This window comes from Delphinus delphis, chromosome 12 (genome assembly GCF_949987515.2).
Source record: "Delphinus delphis chromosome 12, mDelDel1.2, whole genome shotgun sequence".
Classification (NCBI taxonomy): Eukaryota; Metazoa; Chordata; class Mammalia; order Artiodactyla; family Delphinidae; genus Delphinus; species Delphinus delphis.
In genome coordinates this window covers 78,795,824-78,823,649 of record NC_082694.2, presented here as the reverse complement: position 1 = coordinate 78,823,649, position 27,826 = coordinate 78,795,824, and the positions used below count along the sequence as shown (strand labels likewise).

Genomic DNA, 27,826 nt, shown 5'->3' with positions numbered 1-27,826 from the left:
GTCTTCGTTGCTGTGTGCGGGCTTTTCTCTAGTTACGGCAAGCAGGGGCTACTCTTCGTTGCGGTGCACGGGCTTCTCATTGCGGCGACTTCTATTGTGGCGGAGCATGGGCTCTAGGCATGCGGGCTTCAGTAGTTGTGGCTCACGGGCTCAGGAGTTGTGGCTCGCAGGCTCTAGAGCGCAGCCTCAGTAGTTGTGGCGCACGGACTTAGTTGCTCTGCAGCATGTGGGATGTTACTGGACCAGGGATTGAGCCCATGTCCCCTGCATTGGCAGGCGGATTCTTAACCACTGCGCCACCGTGGAAGTCCCCCATCTTTTTAATGTTGATCTTTCTCATAAGTTAAACTTATTCAGGGGTAAATTTATACTTAGTAAAACTTTTTAGGTAAAATGATTCCTAATTTTGTCTTGATGATTGATGCATTTCACTCTCTCAGTAACTATTTGAATACCTACCATGTGTGAAGACTTAGGCTAGGGATCAGGATATAACAACAAGAATTCATCTTTGCTTTTATAGAATTATGTGCAGGAGTGTGGAGATAGTGTGGAAGGCAGAGAAACAACCAAAGTAATGTGATAAAATTCTTTAAGGATACGACACGGAGAGTCACTACAAGAGTACATCACCAGAGCATCTTCTTGGTGTAAAAGACTCAGAACTCTTCACAAGAGAGTGTTTTTGGAAGAATGTAAAACGCTAATATAAGTTGATTTTTGTGCTCTAATTATGTGTAAAGATTAACATGCGTCTGGACAAAGCATGAAAGGGAAGATAGATGACGAAATCAATTTATTTGCTAAGATGGTAAAATTGTGTTACTCATTTCGGTATTCAGCACAAATGAGCCTTTTCCTTCTTTGAAGACCCGGCTCAAGTCCTGGTCTTTCTGTGAAGCTGACGTGTTGGTGCCAGCTCGGTCCTTTCTCCCTCCTCGGATACCGCTGTGTGCTTCCCCATAATGCCTGTGCACTGTCATGTGTTAGCGTTTCTTGTTTTAAATGTGCATAGCTTTACTCGTCCCAACTCAGTTTTACACCCCATACGACAGGGGCTGGTCTTTTATATTCCTCAACCCTACGGTGCTTTGCACACAAGCATAGATTGTTACGTGTATGTGTAGTTTTCTGCTAAATTTGTAGAAACAAATGTATCTGATTAGGAAAGTGGATAAGAGTAAAGTTTTATAGAAGAAATGATAGATTTAGGACCATAGTTACCAAACCTGGGAACTAAGGGACCTTATTTAAAAATACAGATTTATTGGTCCCTCTTCTGTATATACTGACTCAGATTTTCCAGGGAATAGGAATTGGAGCTCTTTGTTTTTTAAGGAAGAATGCCACCTCTTCCAGGTGATTCTTAAGTAGCCAGTCTGGCATCTGGCGTTACCGGATTTAGGCAACATGGCTCTAGCGGTAGGTGGTGAAGGACTATGCCAAGGTAATGGACATTCACAGACTAGAAAGCTTTTTTTTTTTCTTTAAACACTATAAATCGCTTAAGATGACAGTAGGCAACCATGAAGCTGTTTCTTTTCATCAGTCATAGAATTTATGAGACTCAGTGTCAACATCACCCACTTTCCCGGTATTTTATGGTATTTTTTAAATGACTGATTAAATAAGAGTAAAATTAATAGATGAAGATAGTTGATAGCTACTTCTGATTGAAAGTTGTCTGGCTGCCTCAGGAAGTAATTTTGTCTGCTATTTATAAAAAAGAGACAATCTTTTTGTGAATAGCTATAGTGAGATATAATGCACATATACGATTCACTCTTTAAAGTGTACAGGTTGTTTTAGTTTTTATTATGTTCACAGAATTGCGCGACCACCAAAACCAATTTTGGAACGTCTTCATCACCCTCAAAAGAAACGCTACCTTTTAGCAGTCACTCCCATTTCCCTCACATCTTCCTATCCCTGGGCAGCCACTGATCTCTTTTCCATATATAGAATTGCCTGTTTTGGACATTTTATATAAATGGAATTGGACAATGTGTGCTGTTTCATGACTGGCTTCTCTCATTTACCATAATGTTTTTCAAGTTCATCAGTGTTGTAGCATGTGTCAGTACTTAGTTCCTTTTTATTGCCCAAAAGTATTCCATTGTATACATTTACCACATATTTATTAGTCCACTCATTAGTCGATGGATGTTTGGGTTGTTTCCACTTTTTGGCTACTGTGCTGTGAACATTAGTGTATAGACTTTTGTGTGGACGTACATTTCCGTTTCTCCTGAATATACATCCAGGAGTGGAATTGCTGGATCATATAGTAGCTTCATGTTTAACATCTTCAGGAACCACGCAACTGTTTTCCAAAGTGACAACACTATTTTACATTTCTACTAGTAATGTGTGAGGGTTCCAGTTTCTCCACATCCTCACTTTATTATCTGTCCTTACAGTTATAGCCCTCCTAATGGGTGTGAAGTGGTATCTTATTGTGGTTTGAGTTTGTATTTCCCTAATAGCTAATCGTGTTGAACATCTTTTCATGTGCTTACTGGCCATTTATAAAGTCTGTTCAGATTCTTTGCCCATTTTTCAATTGGGTTATTTGTCTTTTTATTGTTGAGTTGTAAGATATATACATGTAGTATTATGATTAATTATATATAATTTGCAAATATTTTCTCTCATTCTGTGATTCTGTGGGCTTTTTCACTTTCTTGGTAGTGTCCTTTGAAGTACAAAAGTTTTTAATTTTGATGAAGTCCAGTTTATTTTTTCATCTGTTGCTTTTTTGTTTGTTCATCTTTTGGTGTTGTAAGGGACTTTGCCTAACCCAAGATCATGAAGATTTACTCCTACGTTTTCTTCTAAGAGTTTTGTAGTTTTAAGTCTTATATTTAGGTCTGTGATTCATTTTGTATTAATTTTTATGTGTGACCTAAAGAAGAGGTTTAACTTCATTCATTTGCACGTGCATATCTATTTGTTCTAGCACCATTTGTTGAAAAGACTGTTCTTTCCCCCCATAGAATTGTCTTGGCATAAAGCTTTTTTTTTTAGAGTATATTTTATTATTTATTTTTGGCTGCGTCAGGTCTTAGTTGTGGTACACAGGATCTCTGTTGTGGTGCGCAGGCTCCTTGTTGCAGCGCACGGGCTTCTCTCTAGTTGTGGCACGTGGGCTCTGTAGTTGTGACATGCGGGCTCTCTAGTTGTGGCCCACGTGCTCAGTAGTTGTGGCATGCAGGCTTAGTTGCCCTGCGGCTTGTGGGATCTTAGTTTCCGAACCAGAGATCGAACCCGCGTCCCCTGCATTGGGAGGTGGATTCTTAACCACTGGACTGCCAGGGAAGTCCCAAAGTAATCTTTTTTAATCTAAACGTATTTTTTAGAAGTATTTGGAGTGAGAAAAATTCAAACACAAAAGGATATTCTGTGAAAAGTAAGTCTCCTTTCACCCCATTCCCCAGTTTTTGGTTATCAACCTGGAGGCAACTTTTAAAAATTAATATTTATATATTCTTTCAGAGTATATATTTTATACACGTACAACCACATGTGTCTATAAAGATTGACTGAAACCAGAGTTTGGGGTACCTGGAATTATCCTAATATAGAAAGATGTATAGATGAGGACTGATGTTTTCTGGGCTCCAAGCTTTCGCATTCTCCTCAGTTGCTTTACCGTGCGTTAACATTTTATGTAGCTCCTGGAAATGAAGTGCCTTGTCTCTTTCCTTCTCCAGACCTTCATTGTAGATTCTTTCTCAGTTATTCAGTTGTAATATCCACCTCCCCAAAACTGAAAAAAAACAAACAATAAAGCAGGCTTTAATCCTTTTCTACGTTATTATTCTGGTATTTATTTCAGGGAGCTTCTGATAATTGGAGGTGTTGCAGCACGGGATCAGCTCTCTGTTTTGGATAATGGGGTAAGTTGTACTTTTAATTTTTAAAAAGTAACACTATGTGTTGTCATTTTGGCAATATAGTTCTGCTGTGTTTCAAGAAAAGTCAAATGAGGCTGAAATTAAACAAGTTCAAAAGAGTGTATGTATGTTCAAAAATATCTTACAATTATGCCTTTCCTTTTCCCAAAGTGTACAGCATGGTAGTTTCTTCCAAACACCTCATGCAAAATTCCAACATATGTGAATTTTTTTTGGTTTATCTTTTGAGCACCTGCGAATTTCCTTCGCATTTTCATGCATTTAGTTATTTCCTCTGGGGATAATTGAAAAAGAAGCAGCTGGAGTTAAGAATAGAAATAGAGATAAGGTGGATTGCAGAGAAGGTAGTTTTGGCAGTGATCCTTGGGAGGGCTGAAGGATGGTAAGGCAGTGGTTCTAGTAGGAGGGGAGATGAGTTCAGATTTGTGTAAGGGGAAGTCTTAAAGGCTGTGCTGTTACCGAGGACGAAGCTCGGACTGTGATCCTCATTACTGGGGAAGAAGTTTGGGAAACTCTTAACTGCCTGTCAGTTCAGGTACAGGTAGAACTTCATAAAATATTTTGTATGTATGAAGTAACTTTGTCCTTACAAACTTCTCTTTCATTTCCTTCCCTAAACATTTTATCATTTAATCTAAACTGCTTGATACTGAGTTACGGTGAGCAAATATGTTCTCCCCTCAGTTGCCTTGGTGCTGCTGTCAAATGAAATTTCAGGCTGAATGGTTTTGATTTGACTTGGTGTGGCATATCAAGAGCAAGGAATCATTACTGTACTTAATACTATTCTAAGATAGTAACATAGCTTTGTTATGTTCTTATTTGATTTGCTATATTTTAATGGTTATAAGAGAGATTTAATATGTTCATTCCCTATCTTGGTTCCTCAAACCCCAATTCATTTTCCACGTAAGTTATTAAGTTTCTTAACTTACGTTGTCCAGCTCCGGAGCTTTTAGGGAATTCGATCTGCTTTTGCCAGGCAGATCTAAAATTTGGTACTGGCTGAAGCTAATGGCAAAGTAAAGGGAGTGTTATTCCATAGCTTTCCTGGCAGGATTCAGTTCCATTCTACTTAGGGGATGTAATATATTCTCTTTCTGCTCTTCCTTGCATCTTACATTGTCTACTTCTGTTATCTCCCACCATCCTCTGGCACCCTTAGCCCTGTGTTACGTCTTATGCTACAGGCAGAAGTCAGCTTTGGAGTCAGAGAATAGAACTATGTAATTTTTTTAATCTTTTAAAGTTGCACAGTTATGCAACATGTGCAGTTAGGCCTGAAGAAGTGGTTGGATTGGAGCCATTATCCAAGTCATATAGCTATTTCTCTCAGGCTTTTCCAATTTGACTTTTTGTTTTTAAACCTGAGAGACCGAGTTTCTGTTTTCATGCTGACTACCTGCTGAAATTGAGGAGGGAGGAAACTCGCACAGTGGGTTAGAATCCTTTGGTAAAGAGACGTTACCCACAGAACCAGAGTGGTATTGTATTCACTGCTGTGTCCAGCACAGTGCTTGGCACATAGTACATTCTTAATACATTGAGTGGGTTTTATTTTCAGACAGTATTTTCTAGATTGAACTGAGACTTGCTTACAGTTATCAACATAGTTGAAACAATAGCTTCAGAAATGTCTTTCACTTTTTATGGGAGTTTAAATGCCTTCTACTGGATCAAATTAAAAGTCCATTCAGCACAGTACTTTTTCAGTTTTTCAAGGGGTGAGATATTGAAGTAATGAGACTATAGTGATGAATTTGTTAGGAGATAGTTACGGTTTTAGTCTAGAGTGGAGAACACAAGTGAAAAAGAAGTCATTTTTTATGCCTGTTGATAAAGAGTAGAAGTTTTGAATTGTCTGATTTATTGAATGATTTTATATAATACCTTATTGTGCTCACACACATACCTCCATATACACACTTTAGAAATATTTGTCCTTTATTGATTACCTTCTAGAAATGGGCCAGGCCCTGCTAAGTGCATTACATACATTTTCTCATTCAGTTCCCACAATAGCCCTTTGTGATGGTCCTCTTCCCCATTTTTACAGGTCAGGAAGAGGGCTTATACCAAATATTAAGTAATTTGCCCCAGATCTTACAACTCATAGGTGGAACTTACTTCAAAGCCTATGTTCCTAATCACTATACCATGGACTTGATTAAAAGGTGTGTGTGTGAAAATGGAAAATGTGGTTAATCGGGTGTCCTGGCATTGGCGGCTCCTATTCTCTTTGTAGATGTCTTAAAATTTTTATAATAAAAAGCTAAATAAAACTTGTTCTTACTTGAATTAGACCTTTTCTCGTGTTTGGACTTTGAGTTTGAATCCCAGTTACTAGCTGTATCATCTAAGTTCTTATGACTTTAGAATTCTAAACTTCAGTCTCCTCATTTAAAAACAGGACTAATAATAGTAGTGTTTTCCTTAGCGGTAACATGAAATGATATAATACCTGTAAAAGGTTAGCACAGCACATGTTCATTATAAGCCCTTGACAAGTAGTCATTATTGCTGTTTTTCCTGGATTAGGTCATCTTCATTATTAATTATAACCAAATTTATCAAGCACCTGGCACACTGGGCATCAAATGCACTACATATCTGATCTCTTAATTATCACAACCGTCTTGCAAAGCAGAAAATGTTACCCATTTAAAAAATGAGAAAATTGAAACTAGAAGAGATTAAGTAGCTTGAGGTCACACAGCTGGGTAATGGTGGAGCTGGGATTTGGGTCCTGGTTTAATTTCAGAGTTCCTATAAATTCATTTGATTTTTCACTTGGAAAACAAATTTTATATACTAGACTGTCTATAACAGGTTAAAATGTTACAATCAGTTGCCAGAGTCTTCGCATTAATTTCAAAGCAGGTATAAGTTTAATAATACAGCATTATCTAGAACTCCTGTTTCGCACATTTACAGCTGACTATGACTACTTCAATATGCATGTTTTCATTGTAAGTAGACCATTGTTGGTTGCTATTCTAAGGTGATTACAATAGTTCTTCAGTTTTCTTAAGGTGCTTTTTTTGGATATTTTTTAGGTAGATATAGTTGTTGGCACTCCAGGAAGACTGGATGATTTGGTGTCAACTGGAAAGCTGAACTTATCCCAAGTTAGATTCCTGGTCCTGGATGAAGCTGTATGTTGAAATATACTCATGCTTTTAAAAAAAAATTTGCTTATGTTTTGGGGGATAAACTATGTGAAATGGTGAAGAAAAAACACAATTTAGTCATGATCCCAATCCCTAGAGAGAAACATAGTTACCAGTTTGGTGTATTTTCATTCACTGCTTATAATTACAGTAAATACTATTTTATGTAGTTGCAATCAGGCTATTTAGAATCTGGGAAATCTTTTTTAGAAAAATATGGTACATAAGTATTTCATGTCATTATTTATGAACAATTTTTAAAGGCTGTCTAATGGTCTCTCATATGCACACTTCGTGGCTTATTTAACCACCCTTATTACTAGACATGTAGGTTTGTTTTGTACTCCAAATAGTTATCTTGTTTGTACATAACATTTTTTTTTTTTTTTTACACATTACAAATTACATTAATATGTTTTGGGCTCTTGAGATATAGTTCCAAGTTATTTTCAAGATGAGGTAGTTTTTCAACATTGAAGGTCTTTGCTTTCTCATATTAGAGTCGTATTCTGAAGGAGATGTGGGAGTTATTAACTCTTGTATTCATTTTAGAATACCAGAGTATGGTTTTTGAGTTATTTATTGTCAGCTTTTTCATATTATAGTCACATGGGCTTTAAAGTTGAATTTACAACTTGCCTTTAAATATCCAGTAGAAAATAATTACTTTGAAAGTATGGAGATATGTATGAATTAGTTTCTTTATCTTATATTTTGCAATTGATTTAGAAAAGAAAGATTTAGATACTGATTACAAAACTTATGTTCTTCTTTGCTTCTTACGCAGGATGGGCTTCTTTCTCAAGGTTACTCTGATTTTATAAATAGGATTCACAATCAGATTCCTCAGATTACCTCTGATGGAAAAAGACTTCAGGTATGAAATAACCAATGCATCTTAAAATACATGTAGACAATTGTTACGTATTCATGCTTACTTTTTTTGTTTTACATTCACATTTTAGTGTCTTCTGATTATGTTAACTGCTGTATGAAACATTTTCTTCATTAACTGATTAAGTAGTACACACAAAGGAAACAGTCTTATGAGCTGCTTTTAGAAATAAAGGTGAAGAGAATTTAAGGAAATTACTTAGGTGTAACAGAAGACTATAAGTAAAAAATTCTTAATCGTTATTTTTGTTTTCTACAGAGCATTTAGGGTTTATATTCAAGACTCTGAGTACTGCTTCCTCTTTGAAGGAGAAATGTCTTGAACTGTAGAAAAACAGTTATTTCCTTAGTAATTATTTCTTAAAATATTACTCTTTCTCATTCTGTTTTCTTAGGAAGAATTCAAGAGGAGAGGCTTTTAAGAGAAGGGGACAAGTTTATGGCTTTAGATTTTTAAAAACCTTTTCATTTTACTTAGTTTTTGTAGGACCTTGAGGAATAGATGGCATGATTTCTGTGGCAAGTGAGGGGACTGAAGCTCAGAGAGATTAACCTGCCCAAAGTCACACCACTAGTTGTTGCTACAGAGTCAGGTATTGAACTTGTCTTAGATTCCAGGGTTAGCATACTTCGTGCCCCACATCTGTATTCATATGCTAGAATCATTATTATTATAAAAGCTTATCTAAATTTTGGTTTTTCTATTCTTAGGTGATTGTTTGCTCAGCCACTTTGCACTCTTTTGATGTGAAGAAACTGTCTGAGAAGATCATGCACTTTCCCACCTGGGTTGATTTGAAAGGAGAAGATTCTGTTCCAGATACTGTCCACCATGTTGTTGTCCCAGTGAATCCCAAAGCTGACAGAATCTGGGAAAGGCTTGGGAAAAACCACATTAGGGTAAGTACTTTATAACGTTCACATTTGTGTAGAGTAAAGCATTCATAAACTAGTTTAACCTTGAGCTCTTCATGATGCTTAAAGCAACCAGACATTGTACCTTTAAGAAAAGAGAAGTCTGGCACGTTGACCAGAAGAGTTTAGGTCTGTTAGGTATGGAATAAGTGATGGGCTCGTACTTTACTTTTCTCTCTGTATAAAGTTACTTCTGTAATCATCTTTCTTGACTTAGGTTTTGTAAATAAATAGGATTACCTGTGTATATCTAGGGCTAATTTCTGATATAATGATTTCCATTTTTAGTAGCATTTTAGAGTCTTCTTGATGTGCCTTATTTTTCTAAATATCAGTTTCATGAGTCCATCATCTCACTTTTTCACCATTGTTAGATTTACCTTTATATAATAAGGGTATGCTTATTCTAAATACACAATGTTTTGAAAACCACCTTCGATTTTTTATTATTATATTTAAAATTGATTAGCCTTAGACCTATAATTACTAAAGGGTTTTTCTGGGCTTCCCTGGTGGCACAGCGGTTAAGAATCTGTCTGCTAGTGCAGGGGACACAGGTTCGAGCCCTGGTCCGGGAAGGTCCCACATGCCGCAGAGCAACTAAGCCCGTGCGCCACAACTACTGAGCCTGCGCTCTGGAGCCCGTGCTCCGCAACAAGAGAAGCCACCCTAATGAAGAGTAGCCCCCACTTGCCGCAACTAGAGAAAACCCACCTGAAGCAACAAAGACCCAATGCAGCCAAAAATAAACAAAAATTAAAAAAAATAATAATGAAGGGTTTTTCTGAATCTGAAGAATGGTTTTGCCTATAGATTATAAAGGTGTATGTCTGAAATGCAATCTAAAGTTAGATACAGTTCTCCCTTTATAAAAAGGTACCTGTTCTGAATCATTACTTAACCCTTCCCCACTTCTGTTTTATCCTTTCCTTTTGACAGACTGATGAAGTACATGCAAAAGATAATACAAGACCTGGTGCAAACAGTCCAGGTGAGTTAGAAGAGTCAATAAAATCGTGGAAAGATTTTGAAAACGAATTGATCTGTTGTACCGAACGTGTGCCCTGTCTCCTCTCATGAAGGAACAGGAAATCTGAAAATACAAGGAACAAAAATAATTTAAAAATGGGGGGAAAGCTGATATCAGTCAGCTTAGAGGAATATTAATCACTGAATTTAAGGTATTAGTCTCCTGGCATCCAAATCACAAATACTTTGGATTATACAGTTCTCATTTTTCCAGGAAGCCAGCAAATTTCTCTGGCTACAGGTTGTATTTTAGCCCTGGATGCCAAGAGAAATGTCATGTAGATTCTTCATATCTGGCAATTGGGTAACAAAGGGACATGTCTTTAGCTACAACCCTGTGAAAGATACAGAAGTGATCCTGAGATGGTTCTTTTTGTGCGTAAGTGTACAATTCAGTAGCATTGAGCACATGCCTACTGTGCAGTCGTCACCGCTATCCATCTCCGGAACGATTTTATCTTCCCATACTGAAACTCCATATCATTAAATATTTATCAATTTTGAAAGAGCCTAAAATTAATTGAGTCAATGAAGATACTTCTATGCAGAATTGAGACAGTTTGTATCAGGTACATAATATTTCAAAGATATATGAAGATCCAGCATGATACAAGGATAGTGTTTAGAGAACCTAGAAGAGATCTGAAACCCATTAGGCCACATGTCTGATATCACATGTCTCAAGTGGATCATTGGCAAGGGTTAGACTGCATTTTGTTCATAGTTGGATTCATTGGTAGATTTTTAACAAGTACCTAAAAGGTGAATTATCTGAAATTTTGATTAAAGACGGTTCCTTTGAACTCAGATTTATGTGTAGCTCCAAATTTAGGAGGTGTATGCTCAGCCAGCCTTATTGTTGGAGAGGAGCAGACACTGATAGTCAGAATAATAATGTATCAATCATCCCGCTGTTTGGGAATGCATTTTATAAAATAAAAATTTTTTACTGCCTCATATATTTTTCCTTGTAAAAGTTTTGCGTAGTTTTTACTACAATTAGAGACGACTAGAGAGACCTTAGAAATATGTTGGATTACAAAATTAAAATTTTGCATTATATGATGGTAGAGTAACTATAGCCCAGCTTCACACTGAAAAATAGACATTTGGAGGATGGCAACTAAGAAGTTACTAACTAGGTTTGACGTAAAATATTTACTTCATAGAGTGACGTTTGAACTTTCTGGTGTTCAGATTGATTTAGAAAGTACATTTATTATTTTTTAAAGAGGTTAAAGTAATTGAGTAAACATTTATTGAGCATTTAGGGAAGTTAATGCAAGGCAGAATATGATTAGTTCTCAATGAGAGGTAGGAACAAAGTTTTGCTGTGGGTATGTATTTCTGTTTATTTGTGTGTGTGTGTGTTTGTACATGTGCATTTTCCCTTATAAGAGGTATGGTTATAGGTGTTTTGGTATCCCATAAACTGGCATAAAAAACATTAAGAGAAACAAAAATAAATGAGCAAGTGGATTATCTCACCATTTCACCCTATCTTTTTATTTCTTGGTTTTGTCTATAATACCTGTATTAAAGTAGAGATTTTTAGGTGAGTGAAGCAGTAAGTCTGTAATTATGTGTGTTCGTGACAATTTCAGATTAAAATTCTGTTTTTTCTTTTTCGTTGTTATTGTGTTACTCAAGAGATGTGGTCTGAAGCTATTAAAATCCTGAAGGGGGAGTATGCTGTCCGAGCAATCAAGGAACACAAGATGGATCAAGCAATCATTTTCTGTAGAACCAAAATCGACTGTGATAACTTGGAGCAGTATTTTATGCAACAAGGAGGAGGTAATGTTTCCTCACTTGAAATAAATTGTGTTTATTTTCTCACTTAATAGATTGTTAGTCTCATGTTGATGCAGTGTAGCGTGGATGCCCAGATTTTAAAGCAACGATGTAGGAAAGACAGTGAGACAATTTTCCACATAGGTACAGTTTCACTACAGTGAAGATGAATCACAGCATTCCAAGGCCCTTGTATCATTTGGAAGAAGGGTAAAGTTTTTGATTAATGTTAAAATTTCAAGTGTAATCATTAAATAATAGAATGTATATCTTCTAAATCAATAACTGAGAAAAAAAAACCTTAATCTAAAAAAAAGGTAAGAAAGGAAGGGGGGAAAATGAGAAAAAGCAGAGCAGTTGGAAATTATAGAGTAATAACGGCTGGTGGAAAAATCTGAGCGTATGGATAAACACTATAGTATTTATCAGTGGACTGAAGTCTTCTGATGAAGAGCATAGATTGTTAGACTGGATAAAGTATAGCTGTATGTTGTTTACAAGAAACATACCTAAAACCTGAGGACATGGACAGATTGAAAGGAAGGGGAACGAAAAAATATATGTATGTGTCAGTTAAAAGATTAATTAAAAGAAAGTTGGTCTAACTGTATTAATGGAGATGTCATAGACTTTAAGGCAAAAATATTACTAGAAATAAAAAGGGTCACTATGTAATAAAATATTCAATCTACAATGAAGATATAATGATTATAATTTTATGCTCCTCATAATTAATGTTAAAGATATAAACTAACCTGAGAGAATGTTCAGTATAATCAGTCATTAGAGAAATGCAAAATAAAACCACAATGTAATACAATTGTACACTCAGGGTGACTAGATCAAAAATACTTAAAACACCAAATTTTGGTGAGGATATGGAGAAACCGGAGCTCATACATTGTTGAAGTACAGTCACTTAGGCAAAAGGTCTTACAGTTTTTTATAAAATTAAACATTGCTGTCTTATGGCCTAGCAATTCAGCTCCTAAGTATTGGCTCAAGGTAAGTGAGAATATATATTGAAGAAAGATGTGTGCAAGATGGTCATAGCACTTCATTTATAATGGCCCCAAACTGTACACTAAGAGGCCATTAATAGGAGAATGGCTAAACAAAATGCAAAATATCTGTACAGTGGAATACCTGCTACTCAGCACTGAACAGGCATGGACTGCTGATGGGCCCAAAAATGGTGGGTGAATCTCAGAAGCATTATGCTGAATGACAGAATTCTTACACAAGAGTACAGGCTGTCTGATTCGATTTGTGTGAAGTTCTAGAAGAGCCAGAACTAATCTACGATGAGAGAAAAACCACAACAGTGGTTGTCCCCAGGAAGGTGGGAGCGTGGATAACTGGGAAAAAGGGCGTGAAGGTACTTGGTGGATGGTATTCGTGTTCTGTATCTTAATAGGGCTTTGGGCTACATGGGTGTATGCATTTGTCCAAGCTCAGAAAATGTGCCCTTAAGATTTGTACATTTCCCTGTATGTAACTTTAACGTCAACAAGAGAAAAAACCTGAACAAATACTGCACTCTACTTAATGATATGCATGTTGAACTGTGTACTGATACCTGCAGTTTACCTTGAAATGCTTCAGAAATATAGAAGTGAGTTGATAGAGGGATAGAGGGATGGATAGATATGTGGTAAAGCAAGTATAGTCAATGTTAATGGTTATTTTTACTTTATCTATTTTCCCAACACTTATTCTCAAACATATAGCAAAATGGAAAGAATTCTCACAGTGACTATTACTGCTCTGGTCTGAACTGCACTGCTTTTTGTTACTGTGTCTACTTGAAGACTTTCTTTTTTAGGATTGGCTACCACTGCACTCGCCTCTAAAATACCACTTCTCCATCCTTCCAGTTTGCTGCTTCTAATCTGCTTTGGCCAAGAAACCAGATAACTAAGTTGTTTAGAATACCTCGAGGAGGGCAGGCTTGTGATCGCGGCCTTTTAGTAAGGGCATGAACTTCCTGATGCCTGTTTTGCTTCTTCCAAGAATAATCTCTTTTGTTTACGTTTTGGTTCTTCGCTTTACATGGGTTAGGTGAGGTTCCCGGTGTACGCAGAAACTACCACTGCAGTTTGGGAAAGGTTACTTAAAATGTCCTTCAGAGCAAATCAGTTTTAGTGCTCGTGGAGTTCATTTTAAGGGTATTTCACCTATGACAGAAATTGTGTTAACCATGGTTTATGACAAGTTGGGGTATAGATCTCCGTAGAATTATACCCCAGCTGGTAGTCTAAATGTTACTGGTTTTTTTGACATAGTCTTAGTCGTCACCTTTTCCAAGGTTAACTGTTTAATGTGCTTTTCACTAGGACCTGATAAAAAGGGGCACCAGTTCTCATGTGTTTGTCTTCATGGTGACAGAAAGCCTCATGAGAGGAAGCAAAACTTGGAAAGATTCAAGGTACTGATACTTAGTTGACTGCATTTCCTTCACACGTAAGAGGGGAGTTGTATCTAGTTTTAATCAGTTCCAGTTAATATTGTTAAAGCAATTCTTGTCCTAGAAATTACAAAATACTTCTGCCCTATTGTTACGTCCTCATCACAGCAGGGTTTTGTCATCTTTAACAGTCAAATGGTAAATTACATGTTCTCCATCAGCACAACACTACTTGACAAGAATTTTCAACTTAAGGAAGTTTTAGTTAAATTCTTTTGGGTAGATATTTTTAAGAGACGTATCATTAGATAGTTAAATCATGTCTGTGAGCTTTTTTTTTTTTTAATAAATTGTAACAATACCCATAGGGAACTTAATTTGTAGATTCAGACAGGTATCAGAATACCTGTTTTGTAGAATGAAATATATTTTGAATTATTTGGGGTAGACTGTCACAGTTAAGTGATTTCAGCTCATGAACAGGTTGTATAGCTTTTGGTGTAGATGGGTTGGGCTGAGTCATATAGAACTCAAGGTCAGTGGCCTCCACCCACAAGCATTCTCATCATTTATCACAGTGTGTTTACCCAGTGTATAGTACAAATATCATTTCTCTCAGACCCATAATATGAAAAGAGGTAGGAAGTACTGGGCTTAAAAATTTTGGATTATGTTTCCATGCTGAGCGTAATTGGTGTGGATGTTAAAACATCACAGCGGGGGACTCCCCTGGTGGCACAGTGGTTAAGAATCTGCCTGCCAAGGCAGGGAACATGGGTTCGAGCCCTGGTCAGGGAAGATCCCACATGCCATGGAGCAACTAAGCCCGTGCGCCACAACTACTGAGCCTGTGCTCTAGAGCCTGTGAGCCACAACTACTGAAGCCCGTATGCTCTAGGGCCCGCATGCCACAACTACTGAGCCCATGTGCTGCAACCACTGAAGCCTGTGCACCTAGAACCCGTGCTCCGCAACAAGAGAAGCTCCCGCAATGAGAAGCCCGCGCACCGCAACAAAGAGTAGCCCCCGCTCGCCGCAACTAGAGGAAGCCTGCGCGCAGCAATGAAGGCCCAGCGTAGCCAAAAATAATAATTAAATTAATTTTTAAATTAATTTAATTAATTAATTTAAAAAAATCACATGGCCTCATTTCAGCATTTATGCCACCCGTCTCTATCCTGGCATTTTGTTGGACCAGAAGTCAGTATGCCCCTCACCCCCTCCAAATCTCTAACCTTGCTGTGCCTTGCAGCACAAATGACATCTGATGGCTAATTGGTATATTCTTGGTGAGAACACCAGGGGCCCAGTCTCTTTAGGATTTTATCTGTTGTCACAAAAAGTGTAACCTTGAGGTAAAATATCTAGTATTCTGAATTATTTTAATACAAGGGTAAAAGTAAAGCTTATGTTTTTTACATTTTATTCTGTCTTATGTTTTGAATTACCAGTCAGGATCTCTAAAGATGAAGCCAAATTTTAGCAATGGTTTAAGAACTTTTATGTGAAAAAAGCACAGATGAATCCAGTCATTGATTTATTCACCTTAAATGTCGTATTTCAGCAAATTACAACTTAAAAGTGCAGTACTTGTTCCAGTGAATTATGAATGACTAGACGGCTAATATGATACGAATACGTTAGTTGTTAGAGGTCTCATTTAGTGGAAAGATGGTATTTGTGGGGTTTTTTTTTAGTATATATACTAATAAAGTCCTTTCTCTCCTCTCTGTTCTCTTTAGAAAGGAGATGTAAGATTCTTGATTTGCACAGATGTAGCCGCCAGAGGAATTGATATCCATGGTGTTCCTTATGGTAAAAAGAAAGTTTTTATGCTTGCAGTTTGAATTTTATGGAATTCAAGGGAAACCATTTAATATGTTTGAAATACTCAGAACATCAAACATCACATATGTTTGAAAATTTTAGGAACTATTGTCAATTGGTAGTAATTGCTTTTGTTTACAGTTATAAATGTCACCTTGCCTGATGAAAAGCAAAACTACGTCCATCGAATCGGCAGAGTAGGAAGAGCTGAAAGGTACTCTGTCATTTTTTTTTTGTCCTTTTTAAGCTTCTGTGCTTCAGGAATAAAGTCTAATAAAGACTTTTAAAATCTTTCAGGATGGGGCTGGCCATTTCCCTGGTGGCAACAGAAAAAGAGAAGGTAATCTTTTCAGTGCTGTATTATACTCATTGTTTGTGTCGTCATTTTAGATGTTGGAAATGAAAGCAGTTTGATTTTTTCATTTACATTGAATTCAGTTGCATATGGAATATAAATGAACTTTTTAATGGCATCTTTTTCTCTTCATTCATTGAATGGACGACTAGTAGGATGAAGTTTAGAAAGGAAAAATATGAAATGTAATTTTCCCTAATAGCTTTCATATAATTTTCAGTGAAAAGTATTTAAACCCTCTCTGGCATCATGCCATGGTAGACTTTTTATGGGAGAGAGGGTTAACTTATTATTTTGATATAAATTGATACAATAATTTGATACAGATTTACAGAAAAGCTGCAAGAGTAAGGAACTCCCACACACTCATTCCCCAAACTACTTGTTCATTTTGCTTTTTGCTCTTTGCTTTATGGTACTGATGAACCTAGTGGCAGGGCGGGAATAAAGATGTAGACGTAGAGGCTGGACTTGAGGACACCGGGCGGGGAGGGGCGAAGCTGGGGCGAAGTGAGAGTAGCATCGACATATACACACTACCGAATGTAAAATAGTTGGCTGGAGGGAAGCAGCAGCATCGCACAGGGGGATCAGCTCGGTGCTTTGCGATGACCTAGAGGGATGGGATAGGGAGGGTGGGAGGGAGGCTCAAGAGGGAGGGGACATGGGGACATGTGTATGCATATGGCTGATTCACTTTGGTATACAACAGAAACTAACACATTATTGTGAAGCAATTATACTCCAATAAAGATCTATTTAAAAAATTAAAAAATATCTTATAGAAAACATTTGAACTTCATTTTCGATACTAATCTTGATATAGCATTCTCCAGTATTTACTTTTCTCATTATTTTTATCTGAGAATTCCTTTCTATAATTGACATCTGTTTTAGAAAAACTTTTGGATTCCTTTCAAAAAGAACTCTTTCAAAAGACCTAGTTAGTGAGCTACTAATAGTGGTAGTAACTGGATGACAGACCATACCTGCAATCTATTTTTCTTGTGCTCTGAGGACAGAAAATGTTAAAAAACTAACTGAGAACAAAGATGTCTAGCATGTTTCAGTCTCCGTACATGTTAATCTTCGTAGGTTTGGTACCACGTATGTAGCAGCCGTGGAAAAGGGTGTTACAACACAAGACTCAAGGAAGATGGTGGCTGTACCATATGGTACAATGAGATGCAGGTAAGGCTCACAGAGTCTTATTAAAATTGGTAGGAATAGACTGCATTTATCTGTAAAAGTTATGTATCAGCTCTTGTCTATTTGTGAACTGTGAGAATTAATGAGTGATTATGTTATGGTAGTTCATAAATTGTAACCTGTGAGTTCATCTCTTCAGAAATCTTACTTCCATTTATACTAAGTATTACAGCCTTCCTGGTTTTATTTAATGCTGTTAAAACGCAACTCTGTCGATTTCCTCTCCCTTTCTTAGTTGCTGTCTGAGGTAGAAGAACATCTGAACTGTACCATTTCGCAGGTTGAGCCAGATATAAAGGTACCAGTGGATGAATTTGATGGGAAAGTTACTTATGGTCAAAAAAGAGCTGCTGGTGGTAAGCTTTGAATTACTTTTAATACTGTTTTAAATGTGAATGTGTCCCTTTTTTGAGCTTCAGTTTAAGAAGAGAGTATTTCATTTCCTTATGTTTAGTGTATATTTTTAGCATATTAATCATTCCCTCCTTATCAGTCTTACAGCACTTTATTCATACTTGTCTTGCAGCATTTCTTATTGTGTGATCTGTATGTGAATGGACAGCAGCTTCGCTGTTTCTCTTGAGGTGTTAATGTCATAAGAGTAGTTGAAAATTTATGGAATTATTAGGAAACAAGAGAATAATGGTAATTTTGAACAAGGGGTAACCCAGGATACTATCTATTCCCTTTGCCTGCAATGCTCTTAGCTCATTCCGGAAATTTTTTAAAGATTCAGGCTAAACTGGTGGTTTCTAAACCAAGGAAAAGAGACTAGGGGAGGAGTTGGTAGGGGTATTGGGACAGCTGTTAGTAAGGAAGGCCTAATCATTTATTTTAATTGACATAACACTTTTAGAACTCAGTTTCTTTTGTAGATAACTTGCACAGTAGTACCTCTTTATCGCTAGGAGCAACGTTTAAGTTGATGTAATTGAGCCAAAGCATTGCTGACACGTTATTCCAGGCCTGCCGCTCACATCACTGTGATTCGTGTGTGTGACACAGGTGGAAACTATAAAGGCCACGTGGATATCTTGGCACCTACAGTTCAAGAGCTGGCTGCCCTTGAAAAGGAGGCACAGACGTCTTTCCTGCATCTTGGCTATCTTCCTAACCAGCTGTTCAGAACCTTCTGATTTTAACATTCACTGAATAAGGTTTGAATAATAGAAGTCTATAGTCTTAAAACTCTAAAATAGTTGTACTGCTTCCAAGCAGCAGTATTTATAGTAACTTAAGCTGTTAACGCTAACTCTTGCATGTCAAGAAACATCAGTCTTAGGAATTCTTCATAGAATGGCAACCTAATGAAAATAATAAATTTGATGACTATATTTTCATGCAAGTTTGTGTCTTATTTTAAAATTATTTCATCATTTTTCAAGGAAGCTCTGGGTTTATGAAGTAAAGTTTATGGGTATGTGCATTCGGCAGAGGACCTGTGTGGAATTTTCACAAGAAGTGGTCCTAAATAGAGACAGCCTTGAGACGGTCATGGTCGCCTCGGTATATGTTGAAGCTAGAGAAGAGTCGTGGCATGAAAGAAAAGTGTACGATCCTAAGGTGGAAGGACAGCTGGGTTAGTTTGGAGGCCTAGAGTTTTTTAGGGACTTAGAAAAGGTTCTGTGTCTAAGGACTGATGACTGATTTGGTGATGGTGACCGTGAAGATGTATTTCTGAAGGTTTATCTTCTTTTTAAGAACCTTTCTTTCCAGGTGATACATACTGTAAAGATAAAACTATTCTAATGTCCCTCTAGGTCATAAAATTAAATTTAAAGGCCGTTCTTTGAAATACATTTCCTCAAACCCTCTTGCCTAAAATACCAGAAGGAAAAGGGACAATTTATATAGATACAATTGAATTGTTGCTTTGTACCTTTTGACTCTTATTTATAAAGTAGTATCTTTGGGAAAATTATTCTTACCCTAGAGATTCCTTAATAGCACAGGCTATTATAATTCCTTATATGATGGTTTTTAAATCTTTTCGCACTGAAATATTTTCTTCAAGCAAAATCTTGAGTGAAATTCACTGTGTAAGCAGTGGGAAAACCATTACCTAGTATATTGAGTCATAGTTTATGTGAAATGATTATGAGGATTCCATTCTTCCACTTATATCTAGACCACTGTCTTTGCTTTTTTTTTGTTTTACTTCTACTACATAGAACAAGTAGTTTTTCTTTTATTTAGCAAGTAAGGGGGGTGGTTTACAGAATAGATTAATTCTTTTTTGTGACTTCTGTGACTTTTTTTTGCGGTACGCGGGGCCTCTCACTGTTGTGGCTCTCCCGTTGTGGAGCACAGGCTCCGGACGCGCAGGCTCAGCAGCCACTCCGCGGCATGTGGGATCTTCCCGGACCGGGGCACGAACCCATGTCCCCTGCATCAGCAGGCGGACTCTCAACCACTGCGCCACCAGGGAAGCCCTGTGACTTTTCTTAATTAGCAGCTATTAAGAATAAGTTTCCATATATTTAGTGATCTTTCTATTTTTTTATTACATAGTTTTTTTTAATTTACATAATACATTATCTGTAAGTAAGAAGTACATAAAAGTTACTCAAAATCCCAACACCAGAGAAACACACTTTTAACATTGTGTATATTATTTTCCAGATATTGATACAAAAGTAAAACAAGAGATAAAGCAAAGAGAGTTCTATAAAAAAATTATTTAATAGCTATATAGTATTTTATTATTTAGGTGTTCCATATATTATTTTAACAGTCTTCTATTGCTGGATATTTAGGGTAAATCCAATTTGTCACTAATTTCAACAATACCGAGAACAGTTTTACACATAGTTATTCATATGTTTGCATAATATTTCTTTGGCATAACTTTTTTTTTTAATTGGGGTATAGCTGCTTTACAATGTTGTGTTAGTTCCTACTGTACAGCAAAGTGAATCATCTATATGTATACATATATCCCCTCTTTTTTGCATTTCCTTCCTATTTAGGTCACCACAGAGCACTGAGTAAAGTTCCCTGTGCCATACAGCATGTTCTCATTAGTTATCTATTTTATACATATTAATTAGACCACTGTCTTTGGTGATTTCCTAGAACTACCATAACCAATCTCAAAGCTATGTGATGAGCTCCTTGCCGTGTTCATGCCCATTATTAATCACTGCTTTAGAAACAAGTTTTGAATTGACATAATGGCAAGGAAAAGTCTTGAGATTTAGAGCATTTAAGATTAGAGCTGGGTTTCCCTGGTGGCACAGTGGTTAAGAATACGCCTGCCAATGCAGGGGACACAGGTTCGAGCCCTGGTCCGGGAAGATCCCACATGCCGTGGAGCAACTAAGCCCGTGCGCTACAACTACTGAGCCTGTGCTCTAGAGCCTGCAAGCCACAACTACTGAATCCTGCGCACCTAGAGCCCGTGCTCCACAGCAAGAGAAGCCACTGCAATGAGAAGCCCTCACACCACAATGAAGAGTAACCCCCGCTCGCTGCAACTAGAGAAAAGCCTGCGTGCAGCAACAAAGACCCAATGCAGCCAACATTAAATAAATTAAAAAAAAAAAACGATTAGAGCTGGAAGAGGTCTTTCTGATCTTGTTCATGTTCTCGTGTTATAGGTACAGAAACTGAGTTTCCAGGAGTATGTGTTCACACAGCCCAGTTGGTAGAACCAGGACCAGAACCTGGGTTTCCTAGTTTAAGCTTTTACTCTTGGGTCTCCATTTGGAAGATGATTCTCAGGTCCAAATGGGGAGGTTAGAGAGGAATGCTAGATAGAGCTGGGAGTCTGTGGAGGGGTATTTGGTTTTTCTCCTCAAAGTACTGTCTAAATGTCGTTACTCAGGCAATGGAGTTTTTAAAAGAGGAAGTGACATGTAATCAGACCAGTGGAGGGGTTGCCTGGAGACCTGACTTTCCACTCACATCACCATGAATCCTTCCGTTTATGCTGGGTCCCTGCTTCCATTTTATTTAAAAAAAAATTTTATTAATTAAAAAAAATTTTTTTTTAGGCCACGCCTCATGGGACATGGGATCTTAGTTCCCTGACCAGGATTGAACCTGTGCCCCCTGCAGTGGAAGCACAGAGTCCTAACCACTGGACCGCCAGGGAAGTCCCTGGGTCCCTGCTTCCAGGTGCCCATTGTTCAGCCTCCGATTAATGCTAAGGATGTGAATGATTGTTAAATTCTGGTTATGTTGTGGTCACTGAGCCGTGAGAGATGCTCACTGCCCCTCCTTCCTATTGGAAATGGAGCCTCCTGAGGTTCAGTTGGTACTGGATTACCTGGCTGGAGACGGTCCCTCCCAGATGCTGGTCAGTGGGGTGTGAGATGGGTGATGTGTCATGTCCTTCCACCTGCCCTTTCCCTCCCCTCTCAGGCTGGAACCTGGTGTATTAGTGAGTCAGTGTTCACCATTAGAAAAGTGTTATCCTTGGGGAGTGGCAGAGCAGTAAGACAGAGGGAACCTGGGTGGCCTTGTGGAAGAGCTGCCACCCTCTCTCAGAGGCTGCCTGGCACAGTATGTTTACGTCCCCAGTTAACACAGACACTAGAGGCACTTGAAGGTCCAGAAAATGTTAAAATATTAACCAGCCAATGTTAGTATTTCCGACTCACAGAGTCAGCTCTACCTACTGTTATAGTGTAAGAATTTATGAGTGTACTCACAGATCTCTTACTGTCAGTCTCCCCTCTGCACAGAAATGCCTAGACCGGCCCCACCTTCAACACCTGATAGACATGCCCTCAGGTCTTATGAGTCTCGGCACATTCTCCTTGTCACCATCTCATCTTCTGTTCACCATTCATTCTCTTCAAAGCTACCTTCAAGCTCTGTTAGAATTATACTTCTCATAGTGACGAGTGGTTTTGTGTTTGGGGAATTTTTTTTGCTATCCAAATTTGAATAAACTTAAATGAGCTTCTCTAACTCTGGGTTGTGTCTCCACTGTATTGCTAATCTGGAAGATACTGGGAGCCTCTTATTAGGACAGAGCCACCCGAGAGAACATAGAAAACTAAACAGAAGGACCAAATGCTTTCATTGCCTAGGGATGTTTGCCTTAAGAGAACTGATTCTAAAGGGCTCCAACTAGTGGAATTAGTTATAGATTGCCAGAACCTTTCTGTACCTGGTTCTTAATACATATTTTTCTATTATAAACAGAAATGAGAACTTCAGGTTAGAGTAATCCCCACCCTTCCCTACTTTTTTACTTATATTCCCACTCGCAGAGAAAGTCACCACTAAATAACATTTTGGCTCATTTCTTTTTTTCTGTACATTTTTTGGTGTACAGTTTAGATCTTACCTATATGTACAATTTTTATATCTTCATTTAATGTAAGTATTTTTCTTGTTATAAATACTTTAATGGCTGCATAATCCACTGAAAGTGCTGTGGTCTGTAACTCATGAGCTTTGAGGGAAACTGAAGAGGATGTGAATCTCAGATGTCAAGCCCGGATGCGATTCCGGCTCTGACCCTACTAGCAGGTGACTGAAGCGAGGTCCTTAGCTCTCGAAGCTTCTGTCTCTTTGTTTATAAAAATGGTGAAAATAATTCTCATCACTCAGGATTATGTTAAACATTCAGCTAAAGTCAGCAGATAAGAGGCGCTCATACCACATTTTACGGTATTTACACCGTTTACAGTTGTCCTGTGTTACCGTCAACATCTTTGTTCTATCTTTTGGATTGTTTCCTTCACCTGGATTCCTAGAAACTGGATTCTTGAATTAAAACCAGTGAAGCTTATGAAGATTTTTCAGGGTCATTTTCAGATTGCTTTCTGAAAGGGTGGTACTGGCCGACGTTCACATTAACAACATAGAAAGAACTGTACAACTTTTTTTTTTTTTTTTTGCGGTACGCGGGCCTCTCACTGTTGTGGCCTCTCCCGTTGCGGAGCACAGGCTCCAGACGCGCAGGCTCAGCGGCCACGGCTCAGGGGCCCAGCTGCTCCACGGCATGTGGGATCTTCCCGGACCGGGGCACAAACCCGTGTCCCCTGCATCGGCAGGCTGACTCTCAACCGCTGCGCCACCAGGGAATCCCTATACAACTTATTTTACAAACTGAAATAGTACTTGTTGCATTTAAAGTTTGCTTTTGTCCTGTCTCTTCACGCGCTGTGTGAGCTGGTGCTGGTGAGTGGAGGTCCGCATGTCCAAACTGGCAGCTTCTCTGCACGTGACACCTTAGCCTCCACGCCCTCCCCCCTCCTGCCCCACCGCCATCATTATGCTACAAACAAGGATCCAAATTTACTGTAAATAAGGTACAAGGCTTCTTTCTTTCTTTTTTTAAGGTAGAAGTGTGTGTGTGGCAGTGATCGAGAACGGTCCAGATTTAAAAATAAAAGTTGGTTCCCAGCCAATTCTAAATGGGCAAAACTACGTAGTCAAGTTTTTCACCTTATTCTTCTGACTTAAGAGGGAACTGTATACTTTATTGCAGCTTGAATGAGATATGTAAAATATGAAAAATGTGTAGGTAAATATAAATGAGATCTGGGGTAGTTTCCTTTATATAATACTTTTATTATTTCCCTATAGATGCTGACGTCTATCAGGAGTTTTTTTCCAGGTGACCTTATTTGGGAGAAAAAGGAATATTTGTTAAAAGGGAAAAAATGCAGTGGAACAGGAAGGAAAGGGAGGGATAGTGTTCTGCTACTCTAGAGTAACTGATGGAGGATTCCTTTGGTGGGAGGAGTGGCAGGGGAATTTTTACTGTTGTTTTCCGTCCTGTGGATTTAAATAATTACCTTTCATTAAAACCATTTAAAGCTCTGATTTTTCTTACAGTGATTCGACTTGTACTGGTCAAAAGTGTTGATAGGGAATTGGAAATAGGGATAGGAATTGGAAAGAATTGGAGTCAGATAGGCCTGGAGCTGATCCTAGCAGTGCTCCTGACTTCTAGTTATAAGTCACAGGCAGAGATCTCCAGGTCTAAAGTGGGGCCTGGAAGCTGCACTTTAACAACTTCCTTAGAAGATCGTGATGCAGATGGACCTCAGACTACACATCAGGAAACGCTGTTACGGACAAATGGCTCTTAGATCTTTAATTCCCACTGCAGTCTTTTACCCCAAGACTCACGCAAGGTGACTGAAAAGGACACCTGGGAGGGAGGTGCTTGCAGTAGTACTAGAATCGCCTGGCTTCCAGGGCTGGTCCACTGCCTTTAATGAGGTTCCTTCCCTTAGGTCAGTGGTTCTCAGCCCTGGTGTGCATTGGGACCTCCTTAGGGAGCTTTAAAAGAAAATACCAGTATCTGTACTTCACCTCCAGAAATTCTGGTTTTATTAATCTGGGGTGGGGCCTGGTATCCCCGGTGGTGCTGATGCATTGAGAGCTGCTGCTTTGAGCGGCCTGACCAGATGTTTCTTGATCCTGCTGCAAATCATCGTGTGCCCTCTGCACGTGGCCCAGCTGATACGTGTCTTAAAGTTAAATATAGTTTAGATTCATGCTGGAGCCCTTGCTGGTTATACCATGCAGCAGAGGTTATTGTAGAGGAAAACTTTGATAAAAGTGGTACCATTTGTCATTTTTGAGAGACTAATAAGGTTATTTTAAAAATAAATTTTGCCGCCAGATGAGTTTCATTCCTTTCAAAATTGTTGCTTTAGGGATTCAGACAAATCTTTTTAAGGGTGCTTCGGTTTTTCAAAACCCATTCGGCCTTTTAATTTTTTTCTTTTTGCCACTTGTTTGTATTTGAACCATTTCCTCTGCTTTCCACAGAGCCACATTATAAGCCTCTGGAAATCATTGGCTCAACTCATTATTTTACCTTAAACCTTGTTCCCCAGCTTGGTAACTCATCCTGTTCACCAGAAAAGGCTTTGGTTGGCTGTTGGCTGTATGTTGCCTTAACTTAAATCCCAAAGGATAAATACTTGCTACTGCCAAGTAGGACTTTGAGGGGGCAGCCAGAGGTTGTCTCTCTGCAGGGCAATAATTGGATGGTAAGGGCGTTCTACTTTTTGTGGTGGCTTAGGGTCTCAGGGAGGAGAGTCTAGCTTGGGAAACCCTGATCAGAATAGGAGTCACCAGGGTGAGTGTGGAGGTGGAGAGTGATGGCCAGCAGGAACGGCATCAACTGAGTCTCGTAGGAGCAGCAGTGTCTGCTAATGAGTTTCGATTTTCCTTTCCTACAATGTGATTCCCCTGAAATCCTCAAATGTTGCTCAGGGCGTTGGCACTTAGGTATGTCGGTATGACTTGGGTAGTAAAAGGAGGGCTCTGTCCGTGTTTGGACAGGGAGACGTTGGAGAGTGGGGGAATTGGTTAGGACCCTGTCCCGTGGGAAATTGTTACGTAATGGCAGGAGGGGACAAGAAAACCCTCTGGAGCAATCGTCCAAACCAAAGCTCGCAAAAGGTGGCAGTCAGGCTCAGGGCAACCAGGTTTAGCAGGCGCACCCACGACTTCGTAGCCATATTTGGGAGAGAATTGGCTCAGCGGTAGTTGCACAGGCTGGAAGCTTGAAGTATTTTGTTTGGCTCTGAAAAGCTAGCAATTTGGAGACATTGAATTATATCCATATCATTAAATACCGTTCACTTAGAATATTGGTGTTAGTTCTGTTGGTTGTAATAACAAACTCTATTATATGCTTCCGTCCATAAATTTTTTATTCATTTCCCCGCTGTTGGCTCACAACCCAGCACCACGAGAAATGACGCAAAGGCAGCAGGGCCCACCTCTACCTACATCAGCTCTCTGGGGTCCGTGGCTTGTCATTTCCAGCCAAGTGCACCAGGTGGCGTTAGTGTCACACTGTGAATACCCACAAAGACCTAAACCCTTATGCTGGGATATTTTTACCACTTGGGGTCACTTAAGGATTACCTGACTTCCTTTTTTTCTCTGCTAAGCAAATCACAGATTCAAAGGAATTATTTCCCATTACATCTGTCAGAGTCTGTTGTCTTTTTTTCTGGATCCTGAAGGCCAAGAGATGAGAATTAGGATTTTTTTTTTTTTTACCCGGTTTGTGCAGCAGTGGTTTCTCCTGTTACAAAGCACTTATGGGACCACTGCACCCCGGGCCCAGCGTTCGGGAGTTCTCTGTACAAAAGAACTTCCACACGTGTCAGAATTGCATTTATGCTAATTGCCATTCTCATTACCATCTCCAGAACGCAGGCTGCTTTTCCTCAGTCATTTCCTTGATTCTGCCTGTCTCTAAAGGCCCAGATCTGAACACAGGGCAATGGGGTATCATGTTAACGCCACTCACCTTCCTGCCATTCATCCGGTGATCCTAGGAATTACGGCATCGCCCTTTGAGAGCACGGTGGAGATTTGTGTGATGATCCCCAATTGACTTGGCCTGCCTGTGGGTGGGAAGGGGTGGGGTGAGGGCAGGATGTGTGGGCTCAGACAGGCAGCCCAAACAAAGAGCCTAGTCACTTCAGAAAGTGGCTGTGCCTCCTTATTTGAAAAGCCAAAATGATAAGCGGACACCCCAAGTGCCAGTCTCCCTGCCCACCAAGTGACTTCATGGGATTGAAGGTTAAGAGAGATCTGAGTGGGAACAATGACCACATATGTGATCTGTCCTTTACTTTCTACTTTTCTGCAAAGAATAACATCTTGCGGGGTGGACGCGGGAGCCTTGAGTCATTATTCAAGAACAGCCTTTTCTGGTATAATTTAAAACTACAACAGGAATTCATTTATTTTCACCATTTCAATTTATAATTAATTCGTGTCAACCCCCAGTCAAGAACCTGAAATGGGCTTTTATTGCCTTAATTAAGTCCAGAATAACTTGGACACTTAAGGCCCTCTAAAATTTGGTCCTAGCCTTCCTAGCCTTATTTCTTTTATTCCCCAAGTCACATTGAACTTGGTCTTCTCATTTACCTCCATGTATAACAAGAGCTAACATTAATTGACCCATCCCTGTTTACCAGGTATTGTTCTAAGTGCTTACTCGTCTTAACTCAGTTAACCCTCATAACCCCAGAAGATAGGTTCTGATAGTGTTTCCATTTTACAGATGAGAAAACTGAGGCTCCAAGCGGTGAGTGATTTACTTAAGATCAGCTGGCTAGTGAGCAGTGGCTGTAGCATTGGAATGCAGGCGCGTATCCACTACGCCCTGTCATTCTTGCCGCTGGCCGCTGTTGCCTCCTGGGAGGCCTTCTCGCCTTCCCTTTGCCTGTCAGATTCCACCCAGCCTCGGGCATTGGAGTCACTATTACCTCCTTTGTGGGGGGCAAGAGAACACCCCATTTTTGAATACCAACCATGAGCCAGATATTTTATATGCAGCCTCATGTAAGAGCCAATGTTCTTT

General features: G+C 38.9%; 1 protein-coding gene across 1 annotated transcript in view; it reads left to right on the top strand.

The window, feature by feature from the left end:
- DDX1 (DEAD-box helicase 1) overlaps positions 1 to 18,875 on the top strand; it is a 33,782-nt gene extending 14,907 nt beyond the window's left edge. Inside the window, exons 14-26 of the mRNA XM_060027071.1 lie at positions 3,839 to 3,899; positions 6,974 to 7,072; positions 7,875 to 7,964; positions 8,693 to 8,881; positions 9,836 to 9,887; positions 11,576 to 11,722; positions 14,056 to 14,147; positions 15,869 to 15,941; positions 16,095 to 16,167; positions 16,251 to 16,293; positions 17,404 to 17,499; positions 17,753 to 17,873; positions 18,523 to 18,875. Coding sequence (XP_059883054.1) covers positions 3,839 to 3,899; positions 6,974 to 7,072; positions 7,875 to 7,964; positions 8,693 to 8,881; positions 9,836 to 9,887; positions 11,576 to 11,722; positions 14,056 to 14,147; positions 15,869 to 15,941; positions 16,095 to 16,167; positions 16,251 to 16,293; positions 17,404 to 17,499; positions 17,753 to 17,873; positions 18,523 to 18,653 — 1,267 coding nt within the window. The 3' untranslated portion in view covers positions 18,654 to 18,875. The remainder of the gene's footprint in view (positions 1 to 3,838; positions 3,900 to 6,973; positions 7,073 to 7,874; positions 7,965 to 8,692; positions 8,882 to 9,835; positions 9,888 to 11,575; positions 11,723 to 14,055; positions 14,148 to 15,868; positions 15,942 to 16,094; positions 16,168 to 16,250; positions 16,294 to 17,403; positions 17,500 to 17,752; positions 17,874 to 18,522) is intronic.
- The last annotated feature ends 8,951 nt before the right edge of the window (positions 18,876 to 27,826 follow it).